Source organism: Lepus europaeus, chromosome 10, assembly GCF_033115175.1.
Source record: "Lepus europaeus isolate LE1 chromosome 10, mLepTim1.pri, whole genome shotgun sequence".
Lineage (NCBI taxonomy): Eukaryota > Metazoa > Chordata > Mammalia > Lagomorpha > Leporidae > Lepus > Lepus europaeus.
Genome location: NC_084836.1, coordinates 20,974,141 through 20,986,150, shown reverse-complemented (window position 1 = coordinate 20,986,150; position 12,010 = coordinate 20,974,141). Strand labels below are relative to the sequence as shown.

Here is a 12,010-nt window from a genome sequence, read left to right as displayed (position 1 = left end):
GATTCAGGGCATGAGGGTTAAAGGTTGAGGCAGGTCTGATCCTCATTGGTTGACCTTTAGGCACCCGCAGATACCTTGACAAGGACTTTTCTTCCCTGGAAGTACAGGTAGGAACTTACCATTCCCGGAAGTGTAGGCCTCCCTTCCTTGCAGATCTCAAAGCTACCAAATATGAGTGATTGCCATTCAATTTGCTTAAATTATTTAATTTCTAAAGTACCAAAAGGAGCCAAAAATTATGCAGTGGGCCATAAAAAATGCATCTCAATAGGTAGAACTTCATAAGTTGTAATGTGTAAGTCAATAATGCTTTTACTAAACACTTCACTGGAAATCAACATGAAATATGAATGCTAATCCATTTTGGAATAATATTATTTTGAGAAGTAGTTAAAATGTCAATCTGAAAATTTTGTGATCTGGCTGAAGACATTACACCCATTTGATTGGATAAAGTTTATTTTTCCAACTGGAATCTAGAAATATGATATTCCCATGAACCCACAACTGAGATGGCTAAAGAAGCCAACAGTATCATCTGCTGTGCCCTCATTTCTCTTTATTGATAATTCAGGTACACAGAATAATAAATAACAACACTCTCCTTTAAAAGATTCAGAAATTTGAGCTCATTTTCTGCTCTACAGCAGAAGGGTATGGTAAAATTAAAAGTTTTAACTCAGATGGAAATGATAGATATAAAATAGGGACTGAACTGGGGCTGGCAATGTGGCATAGCAGGTAGAGCTGCCAAATGTGACACCAGCTTCCCACATGGATGCCAGTTCAAGTCTCAGCTGCTCCACTTCCAATCCAGCTCCCTGAGAATGGCCTGGAAAAAGCACCAGAAGATGGCCCAAGTGTTTGGGCCCCTGCCACCCACATGGGAGACCCAGAGGAAGCTCCTGGCTCCAACCCAGTCCCAGCCACTGCAGCCATCTACTGAGGGAACCAGCAGATGGATGATTCCTCTCTCTGTAACTGACTTTCAAAATAAATAAATAGGATTTTTTAAAAAGATTTATTTATTTGAAAATCAGAGTTACACACAGAGAGAAGGAGAGGCAAAGAGAGAGAGAGAGAGACAGGTCTTCCATCTGCTGGTTCACTCCCCAGATGGCCACAATGGCCAGAGCTGTGCCAATCAGAAGCCAGGAGCCTGGAGCTTCTTTTGAGTCTCCCACGTGGTTGCAGGGACCCAAGCACTTGGGTCATCTTCTGATTTCCCAGGTCACAGCACAGAGCTGGATTGGAAGTAGAGCAGCCGGTACTCAAACCAGGCCCATGCTGACACTGCAGGCGGCAGCTTTACCCGCTATGCCACAACACCGGCCCCCATGAATAAATAAGTTTTTTTTAAAAAGACAGGAACTGGGTGAAAAGAAACGCAATTTGGAAATTCCAATAATAAGAATCCAAATAATGAAAAATTAAGCTTATACTATTTTATGTAATTCAGATGATTCTTCAAATAGACTGATGTTAACTTTACTCCAGAAGTTTCATGAGGAAAAAATATCATAGTGATCAATTATGACCAAAACAAATTATGGCTTCATGAACATCAAGCTTAAAATCAAGTATAACTAAGTCCCTTGTGTCTCAATCCACAGAATAAAAGAAATGTTAGATGAGGAAGAAAAAGGTTACTAGCATTGCTAAAGCAGTAATTAGCTTACGTAAAAGACTAAAGTGTTATGAAATGATCCAGGTCTAGAAAGACTAACTTGGATCATCCTCACAAAGGAAAAACAGAGGGGAAGATAGCTGAGGAGGGTCATTTTTCTTCTGGTGAGGCAGGATAGAACATCTGAGTAACTGCATCAATAAATCATTACCTGACCTAGCTATAATAGTGGCAATAAACTGGTGATTATTATTACACATTCTTTCACTCTCCATAATGTATACTATCACATTACTTGAAACATAATTTTGTAAGTTTAAAAAAGTTCAGGGTTAAGAAAATTAAAACCAGAAAGATGATCATAAATTATAAGGAGAAAGCATGCTAGCTAATTCAGAAGGATTTTGAAGTGGTTTGTATAAATGCCGGAGGTTTACAATAACAGGATTCCACTAAGATTTCACTCCCTGTGAATACTCTCATGTTGAGAAGACACCAAAAACAAGCTAGGGAAGTGTTATCAAGTGGTTTTGTCCCATTTTTCTCCACAAAGCTACACCTAAGTAGCATGGTCCTTTCACTACTGCTATCCTCTCTGTGTGATAGTTGATGATTTCAGTTGACACTTCACACACAATCATCTTCAGCAGCATTCCTACACACTTTAACTTCCAGCATTGTCGAATGCTGTTTCTCCAATCATCAGCCCAGTGGACTAAATGGCAACATGAGACAGTATCATCAGACTTAATTAACTTTCATCACATGTAACTAAATAACCAAGATTTCCAGTCCAAATAAGTGGCACTTACTTATGTCCATTTAAGGCTGCATGGTGTAAAGCAGTGTAACCCGAACTGTCTGTGCAGTTCACATTGGGGCCTCGCCAGATGCTGCAAATAAACATAAGCGCAGAGTTAACAATTAAGCAGAATCGTGCTTTGTAAAACAAAAGAAGCCTGACAGTCCCACAGCCAGCAGCATGTTGCATATGAAAATTTCAGTCATGTAGAAAATGACTGCCATCTTTTATGCATTCCCATCAGAACAACAAATTCATTTATGTGATGCAGGGAAATGAACAGGGAACGTAAATATCATCAGAAAGTATTAGCAAATGGGTGTTCACTGCTGTGCATTAAAATCTGGATCCAAATATTCCCTACTACTTTCTAACGTTACCTAAATATTGGAAGCAATTAACACTCAGCTTCAATATTCTGTACCAGAGAATAAAAACTTATGACACCTGCTTCCTCACCTTAACATACTCATCCCAAGATGGCAGTGATATATGTAACTTATAAGACATTTTTGCATTATGGGAAGACTAGAAACTCTTCCTGCTGTTCTCCTGCTACCAAGGAAATGTAATCAGTATTTCATACTTGAAAACAAAACTGAAGATTGCTATAAAGCATAAGATGTTAATGCTGCCATTAGCATTGATTTTATTATACAATATAGTCTTGCAAGAACATGTAATTATATAAAAGAGTCTATTTTATTTTTGATCACAATTAAAACCATTTTTAGGTTGTATAAAAATAAAACACTGAAAAACACTTTTCTAAAAGGAGAGCAAAATATTACTTTATCTGATACTTTTAAGAATATCAAAGACAATATCTAATGGTAATCATATCCTCAGAAGATATTTATTGTATGCCAACTGTATGTCACATATTAAGATATGAACTAAGAGCACACACTCAAAACTCAAGGTCCTTCTCTAAAAGAAAATAGCCTAATGGAGAAGAAAGACATACGAACTAATAATTGCAACGCAGTATGATAACTGAGGTACCAGAAAGCATGCAGGCATCTCTTTGAAGGCAATGTACAGTTATCCCAAATGACAGATGATGATACACTTAAGCTAAGCTGAGACTATTATAATGAGTAGAATGCACTCACTTATCTGAGAGTTAAAAGAACAATCAAAAAGACACAGGGATCAACTGAAGAAAGGTAGGGGAAAGTAGTAGTAGTGACAACTCAGGCTTCAAGATCAGATGACTGGAAAGAAAATGACAACATCCAAGTATTGCCACTTCGCTCCTTCCTCCAAGCAGTGTATGAATAAAGTGGCAACACCCTGGCCTGCATTAGATATCAAAAAAAAATTTGCCTTTCCCATTTTAATAGGTAAAAAGTGGGGCCAGCGCTGTGGCGCAGCAGGTTAAAGCCCTGGCTTGGAGCACTGGCATCCCATATGGGCACTGGTTCTAGTCCCAGCTGCTCCTCTTCCGATCCAGCTCTCTGCTATGGCCTGGTAGAGCACTGTAAGATGGCCCAAGTCCTTGGGCCCCTGCACTCGCATGGGAGACCCAAAGAAGCTCTTGGCTCCTAGCTTCGGATCAGCGCAGCACTGGATGTTGCAGCCACCTGGGGAGTGAACCAAAGGATGCAAGACCTCTCTCTCTGTCTCCACCTCTCTGTAACTCTTTGAAATAAATAAGATTTAAAAAAAAATAGGTGAAAAGTGATATGTCATTGATTTAACATGCAATTCTTTGATATTAGTGTTTTTTTGTGTGTCTTCTTGCCTTTTCATATTCTTAGACTTTTTAAACTATTTCATGCTAATTTATAACAGATTCTTATATATTAAATGTTAATCTTATGTATTTCAAAAAAAAAAGAAAGAAAACAACAACATTAACTAAGAGGTGGAATGGACAGTAAAAAGGAGCCAATCTGTTGGGCGAAGGACACTGCAGAATGGAAAGGAAACAATGAGCCCTCAGTGGGAGACACTGAATTTCAAGTATCTAACATGCTCACATACAAGTAAGGATATTCAGAAAGCTATGAAATATTAGCTATTAGAAGCGCGACTTTCATGTCTTCAAATATGGCTCCATTACTTGTGTGAGTACCTCTGAATGAGTACCCCTGAACTTCAATTCCTAAACTCTGAAATGGAGATGATGATAACAATAGCACTACCTTAGACAGATGTAAGGATCAAATGACTCAACAATGCTCTAAGGTGAAGTGGGGAACCTTTTTTTGCCAAGTGCCATTTGGATGTTTGCAACACCCTTAGCAGGCCATACAAAATTATCAACTTAAAAATTAGCCTGCTACAGATTTACTGAATTTCTAGTCCAACCTGGGATTTCCTTTGCAGGCTGAGACCAAATAATTTGAAGGTTATATACAGCCTGCCTGCCAGACATTTCCCACCTTTGAAAGGGAAGCACGAGAACACAGCAGTAACATATTATTAAATACAGGGACACAAAAGAGATAAAATATAAAAGGACTAATACCAATAAAAAAAAAACTGAGTGACTACATTAACATCAGACTCGATTTCAGAACAAAGAATATTACATGGGACAGAGGAAGTTACTTCACAACTAAAAGGAGCCAATTTATCAAGAGAACATAGCAGTCCTAAAAGTTTACTGAATTTAACCAAACAAAATACATGAAGTAAAAACACACACAACTACAAAAAGAAATAGACCACCTATCCACCTATCTATTTTTGGAGAGTTAAACATACCTCTCTTAATAATTGATAGAATAAGTAAAACAAAATCAGTGACAGTATATATGGCCTGAATAATAACTATTAACCAACTTGATCTAACTAAAATGTATAGAACACTTTACCTGACAAAAGGAACTGCACATTTTTTGCAAGTAAACCACAAAACATGCCATAGTGTGGATCATGAAAAAAAGTCACAATAAATCTAAAAGGATTTAAATCATACAAAATATGCTTTCTGACACCCAATGGAATTATATTAGAAATCAATACCAGAACAATACCTGAAGCCACCAAATGTTGGGAACTAAATAACACATAAATCAGAGAAGAGATCAAAAGGAAACTGGAAAATATTTTTGAACTGCAAAAAAAATAAAATAGCATTTTATTTTTATTTGTTTCTTTTAGAAAACAGTATATATAAAAACTTTGGGGGCCGGCGCCGCAGCTCAATAGGCTAATCCTCCACCTTGCGGTGCCAGCACACTGGGTTCTAGTCCTGGTCGGGGCACCGGATTCTATCCCGGTTGCCCCTCTTCCAGGCCAGCTCTCTGATATGGCCCAGGAGGGCAGTGGAGGATGGCCCAAGTGCTTGGGCCCTGCACCCCATGGGAAACCAGGAGAAGCACCTGCTCCTGCCTTTGGATCAGCGCGGTGTGCCAGCCGCGGCAGCCATTGGAGGGTGAACCAACAGCAAAGGAAGACCTTTCTGTCTCTCTCACTGTCCACTCTGTAAAAAAAAAAAAAAAAAAAAAAAAAAAAAAAAAAAAAAAACTTTGGGGATCTAACTAAAGCAGTACCTGAAGAAAAACATATAGCACTAAGATGACAAAATTACATCCAAAAACAGTCCCAACTTAATAAGTTCAGATCCCAGTTTCAGAAATATAAAAAGAATATATTAAGCCCAAAGTAAGAAGAGAGGAAATATTAAAGACAAAAGCAGAAATTAAGACATAGAAAACGGTATAAGAAAGTCAAAGAATTTGTAAATGATTCTTTTAAAAATGTCTATAAAATCAATATATTCATGGTGAAATTGGATAGGAGGAAAAATAGAAGACACAAATTGCCAGCATCATGAAGAGAGGCAAGTTGTCAATTTAGTCTACAGATACACAATGGGTAGCAGAAAACTATGAGTGGCTTTATAGTAATAAAACAGAAAGCAGACAAATAGCCAAGTTTCTTGAAAGGCACAAAGCACAAAAGCTCACTCACAAAGAAAAGCTATTAACTGTGCAGCCCTGGATATATTAAAGAAACTAAACTTGAATTTGTAACCAAGAACATTCCTCAAAAATTCAAACATTCCAACCAAGATAGGGCAAGTGGAGAATTCTAACAGGCATTTAGGGAATAAATAATAGCATTCTATGAAAACATTTCCAAAAGTCTGAAGAGGTATAAATACTGCCTCACATTCTATGGGTCAGGAACCCAAAAACATTATGACAAAAGTGAACTAGAAATCAATAAATCACTCATGACTACAGATGCAAAGAATCTTATAGCAACAGAACCCTACAACAATATACAAAAAGGAAACTATATTACGAAGAAATCAAGCTTATCCCAGTATTCCAAGTATTTTTAGCATTCATTATTTACTATACTGACACATTTCAAAAAAACTGATTTGATGATCTCAACAGAGGCATAAATAATACTTTGCAAAATCCAACATCAGTTTCTAATAAAAACTTTTTACTAACTAGTAATAGAAAAAAAAAACTTCATGAACCTGGTAATAAAAACAGCTATAAAAAGAAGCCTACATCTACTTAAAATCTATGTAACTCTTTATGATGAAAGATGGAATGTTTTCCCATTAAGATCAAGGATATGACAAGGATATCTGTTCTAACCACTTCTAATTGACACTGTACTGGAGGCTTTATCCAATGCAGTAGCTAAATATGCAGTGAGAAGAAAAAGAAATAAAAGATATCAAGATTGTGAGTGACTCAGATGCCCAAGACCCATACCATTATACCTGGAGTCAGGGGCTGGCATTGTGGCACAGTGAGAAAGGCCTCAGCATGTGGATGCCAGTATCCCATTCAGGCACTGGTTCCTGTCCCAGCTGCTCCACTTCCAGTCCAGCTGCCTGCTAATGAACATAGGAAAGCAGTGGAGGATGACCCAAGTGCTTGGGTCCTTGTCACTGACATGGAGACATGGAAGAAGTTCCTGGTTCCTGGTTTGGACCAGCCCAGCTACATCTGTTGTGGCCATATGGGGAGTGAACCGGTGGATGGAAGATTTTTCAATCTTTCTCTGTCTCGCCTCTCTGTAACTCTTTCAAATAAATAAACAAATCTTAAAAATTAAAAAGAATACTGGATTCTACAACCAGCTCAGGTTCCTAACTCCAACTTCCTGCTAATGCAAGCCCTGAGAGCAGTGATGACTCAAAAGTGAATGGGTTCCTACCACCCACACGGGAGACCTGGAATGAGTTGCTAGCTCCCAACTCCAAGGTTGTTCTCAGACCAGCTCCAGCCATTACAGACAACAGAGACAACTGTAGAGTGAAACAGTGGTTGGAATCTATCTCTATCTCTCTATATATCTATCTCTATCTCTCTATTTCTATATCTCTCTTCCCCCTCCCCCTTCATCCTGCTTCCTCTCCCTCTCCAGCACCCTCTTTGTTTCTGTCTGCCTTCCATGCCTCAGAAAGAAAATTATCAATGCAATCAAGAAATATATGACAAAATCACAGCCCATATCATACTGAATTTGGAAAACATTTCTGTTAAGATCTGGAACCAGACAAGGATTCCCACCCTCACCACTATTATCCAATATCATTCTGAAAGTTTCAGCAAGAGCCACTAGGCAAGAAAAAGAAATCAAAGGGATACAAACTGGAAAGGAGGAACTCAAATTATGCACACTTGCAAATGACGTGATCCTGTATATAGGAGAACCAGAAGACTCAGGCAGCAGACTATTAGCAACATAAGATAATTTTTTTTTAACTTTTATTTAATGAATATAAATTTCCAGTGTACAGCTTATGGATTACAATGGCTTCCCCCCCCCCATAACTTCCCTCCCACCCGCAACCCTCCACTCTCCCGCTCCCTCTCCCCTTCCATTTGCATCAAGATTCATTTTCAATTCTCTTTATATACAGAAGATCAATTTAGTATAAAGATTTCAACAGTTTGCACCCACATAAGATAACTTGGCATAAGATAATTTGGCAAAAGCGGCAGGAGATAAAATTAACACACAAAAAACAATGGCATCTGTATACACTAATACTGTTGTGAGAAAGAACTTGTAAGATCAGTCCCATTCACAAGTGTTCCAAGAAAAATTAAATACCTTGCAATTAATTTAACCAAGGATGTAAAAGATCTTTGCAATGGAAATTTCAAAACACTCAGGAAAGAAATAGAAGATGACACTGAAAAAAAGTGAAAAAATTTTCTACATTTGTGGATTGGAAGAATGAATACCATCAAAATGTCCATACTACTCAGAGTAATTTACAGATTACATGTGATCCCAATCAAAACAACAAGGATATTCTTCTCAGATATAGAAAAAATGATCTTAAAATTCATATGGAAACACAGAGATCTGAATAATCAAAGTAATCTTAAACAGTAAAAGCTGCAGTTATCAGAATACCAGATTTCAACACAAACCATAGGGCTGTCATAAATAAAACAGCCTGGTACTAGCATAAAAATAGACATGTGGACCAACTGAACAGAACAGAAGCCCCAGAAATTAATTCACACATCTAGAACCAAGGACTCTTTCAAAAACAAGGTAAAATCACTCCCTGAATAAGGACAGTCTCTTCAACAAATGGTGTTGGGAAAATTGGATCTCCTCATGCCAAAGTATGAAATGAGACACTTTTCTTACAAGATGGAATATTAGCTAGTCATAAAAAATGGATGTAACTGTAGATCATCATGCCAAGTGAAATCAGCCAGACCCAAAAAGACAAAGATCACATGTTTTCTCTGTTCTCTGATTTGTAATACTTAATACATAGAGTATAAAAAAAATGAGTGAAATTGACATATTGGATTTGATTATTTTTAATAACTCTTGTCTATATTCCTGAACAGTGGTCTTTCTACTTTTTTTAATTGTTGAACTTAGTGCAGAATAAAGCCTCTGAATTATAAAGTAAATTACAAATATTATCACAAAAAATAAGAGAAAAGAAAGAGAGAGAAGGGAAAGGAAGGGAGGGGAGGAAGGAAAAAAGGTATCATAATATTCTTTGAATTTTATCTATGAACTCCATGAAATCTTTCCTTTTATAATAATAAAAGTATAAATAATAAAAAGTCTAAATCTTTTACATTTCAAAAAATAAAAATCAACTGTATTTCTATATGCTACCAAAGATCAAAAATTGAAATTTTATTTAAAATATACAGAAAATATCATTTCATGGAAGTCTTAAAAACTTAGGAATACATTTGAAAAAGATATGCAAATTTGCACACTGAAAAACTACAAAATATTGCTTAGAGAAGAAAGTACTGTCAATAAGATGTTCAAAGTTCATAAAGTTGTCTCAACATTGTTATGTCAACTTTTCACAAACTGATCTCTGCCTCTCCCTCTATCTTTCAAATAAATAAATAAATAAATCCTTAAAAAATAAAATCAAATTATTGAAGAAAGCATTTCTATTTGTGATAGCATCCAAAAACAAAAATACCTAGAAATAAACTGATTTGAGGATATGAAAGATCATTGTTGTATATACATCTCTGTGTATATATACATACACTGAAACATACAATGATATATTATTTAGCTTTTAAATAATAACAAGCTTATGCCATTTGCCACAACAAAAGGTCTAGAGGACATTATGCTAAATGAAATAAATTATACACAGAAATAAAATTATTACATGATATGTAACTGTAAAAACTTTCAAATATATAGAAATAGAGAACAAACAGTTCTTTCAGGGGAAATAAGGAGATTATATGTCAGGAAACACAAAGTAGCAGATAAATGAAAAAGTCTAGAGATCTAATGGACAACTTGAGGAGTATAAGTAATAACATCAGACTGTAGATAGGCTTCATGCTAAATGAGCACATTTGCCACACTCACAAAAAAATGGTAACTATGTTAGATGATACATACGTTAACTTGTTTCACTAACAGTAATCTTTTTTACTATTTATATGTATCCCATATTATATGCCCTAAATATTTACAATAAAATTTATCTTTTCAAAAATCACAAATACTACTACATATCTATCAGCATAAGATTATACATATCTATGTCAACAGTGATGTAAACCAACCAAATTATTCACATACCATTGGTGGGTATGTTGAACAGTTCAACCACTTTAGGAAACAACTTGATAGGTTCTTACAAAGTTAAACATAAAATTATCATATAACCTTGTTTTTCTAATTTAGATATTTAGTCATAAGAAATGAAAGCATAGGTCTACACAAAGACTTGTATATGAATATTCATTGCAGCTTTATCTGTAATAGCATAGAACTGAAATAAACCAAATGTCCATTAGCAGATAAACTCTGATGTATCTATATAACAGAATATTCCTCAAAAATAAAAGGAATGAAATATTGAAATATCTAATAACACTGAAGACATAAATCAACTAGATTATCAGATTCCTTCCCTTCTTAAAACAGCAGACAACTGCCCTTTCACCTCCCCAGCTGAATGGGAGATTTATTCTATCCTATTGTTAGAACATTTGATCTCTGGACTAGAGGATGATAGGCACAGTTGAGCACAGAGTTACCAACTAGAAATGCGGAACTATGAGAATATCTACACTCTAAATATTGAGACCCTTAAACATCTTTCCTTACTGGGTTTCCAATTATCAACAGCCAGGCTTATATAATGCAGATAGCACACTGGAACATCCTTAGATAGAAATATAAATAATTCAACAGGACCTAAATATACTGACAGTGAGTATTTCTTCAATGGAACCCAGATGGGGGAATCCAGATCATCCTAAGGTAAAGCTAGCATGTTAACAAGTGTTTTATATCAGCACTGCAAAAACACAAGGGCAAAAGGGGAGGATGAGCCCCAATTATACCCTCATTAATTTCTGTGATGAAGTTACTCCCTGTTGAGGTCACTTCACTCAGAGGCAGGAGGAGCTGCTAACAACTGCATCTCACAAGCTGACACAGGACAATCCTTTCTCCACTGAAAAGCCCTGATGACATCTCAACACTATGAACTCAGAGCCTCTAATTAGTTTTTTTTTTTTTTTTTTGACAGGCAGAGTTAGATAGCAAGAAAGAGAGAGACAGAGAGAAAGGTCTTCCTTCCGTTGGTTCACCCCCCAAATGGCCGCCACAGCCGGTGCTCTGTGCCGATCCAAAGCCAGGAGCCTCCTCTTGGTCCCCCATGCAGGTGCAGGGCCCAAGCACTTGGGCCATCCTCCACTGACTTCCCTACGCCTGCTCTGGGCTCCTGGCTTTGGATCGGCTCAGCTCTGGCTGTTGCGGCCAATTGGGGGGTGAACCAGTGGATGGAAGACATCTCTCTCTCTGCCTCTTCTTCTCTCTCTGTGTGACCCTGACTTTCAAATAAACAAATAAATCTTTAAGGAAAAAAAAAAAAAGGACTCACCTTTGAAGAGCTTGCAATATAATTAGAGAAAAATATATACAAAGAAATCACAATACCAACAGTGAACACAGCCCATACAGCACAGTAAAACCCCAATAATTGTTTATCAGTTTTATTTCTTGTCATAAAATAAATGCAACAATAGAAAAAAATCTGTAACTCCCTAAATGAATGCTACTATTTAAGAAAGATCCACTAGAAATCTCTGTGGGATTTTAGAGGGAAAACTAGAATA

The 12,010-nt window shown here is 36.7% G+C and overlaps 1 protein-coding gene across 6 annotated transcripts in view; it reads right to left on the bottom strand.

The window, feature by feature from the left end:
- The window catches only part of ANKS1B (ankyrin repeat and sterile alpha motif domain containing 1B), a 1,247,671-nt gene that overhangs the window by 1,084,795 nt on the left and 150,866 nt on the right, over positions 1–12,010 (bottom strand). For all 6 annotated transcript variants that reach the window (XM_062202004.1, XM_062202003.1, XM_062202008.1 and 3 more), the window contains exon 2: positions 2,440–2,520. In XM_062202004.1, coding sequence (XP_062057988.1) covers positions 2,440–2,520 — 81 coding nt within the window. The remainder of the gene's footprint in view (positions 1–2,439; positions 2,521–12,010) is intronic.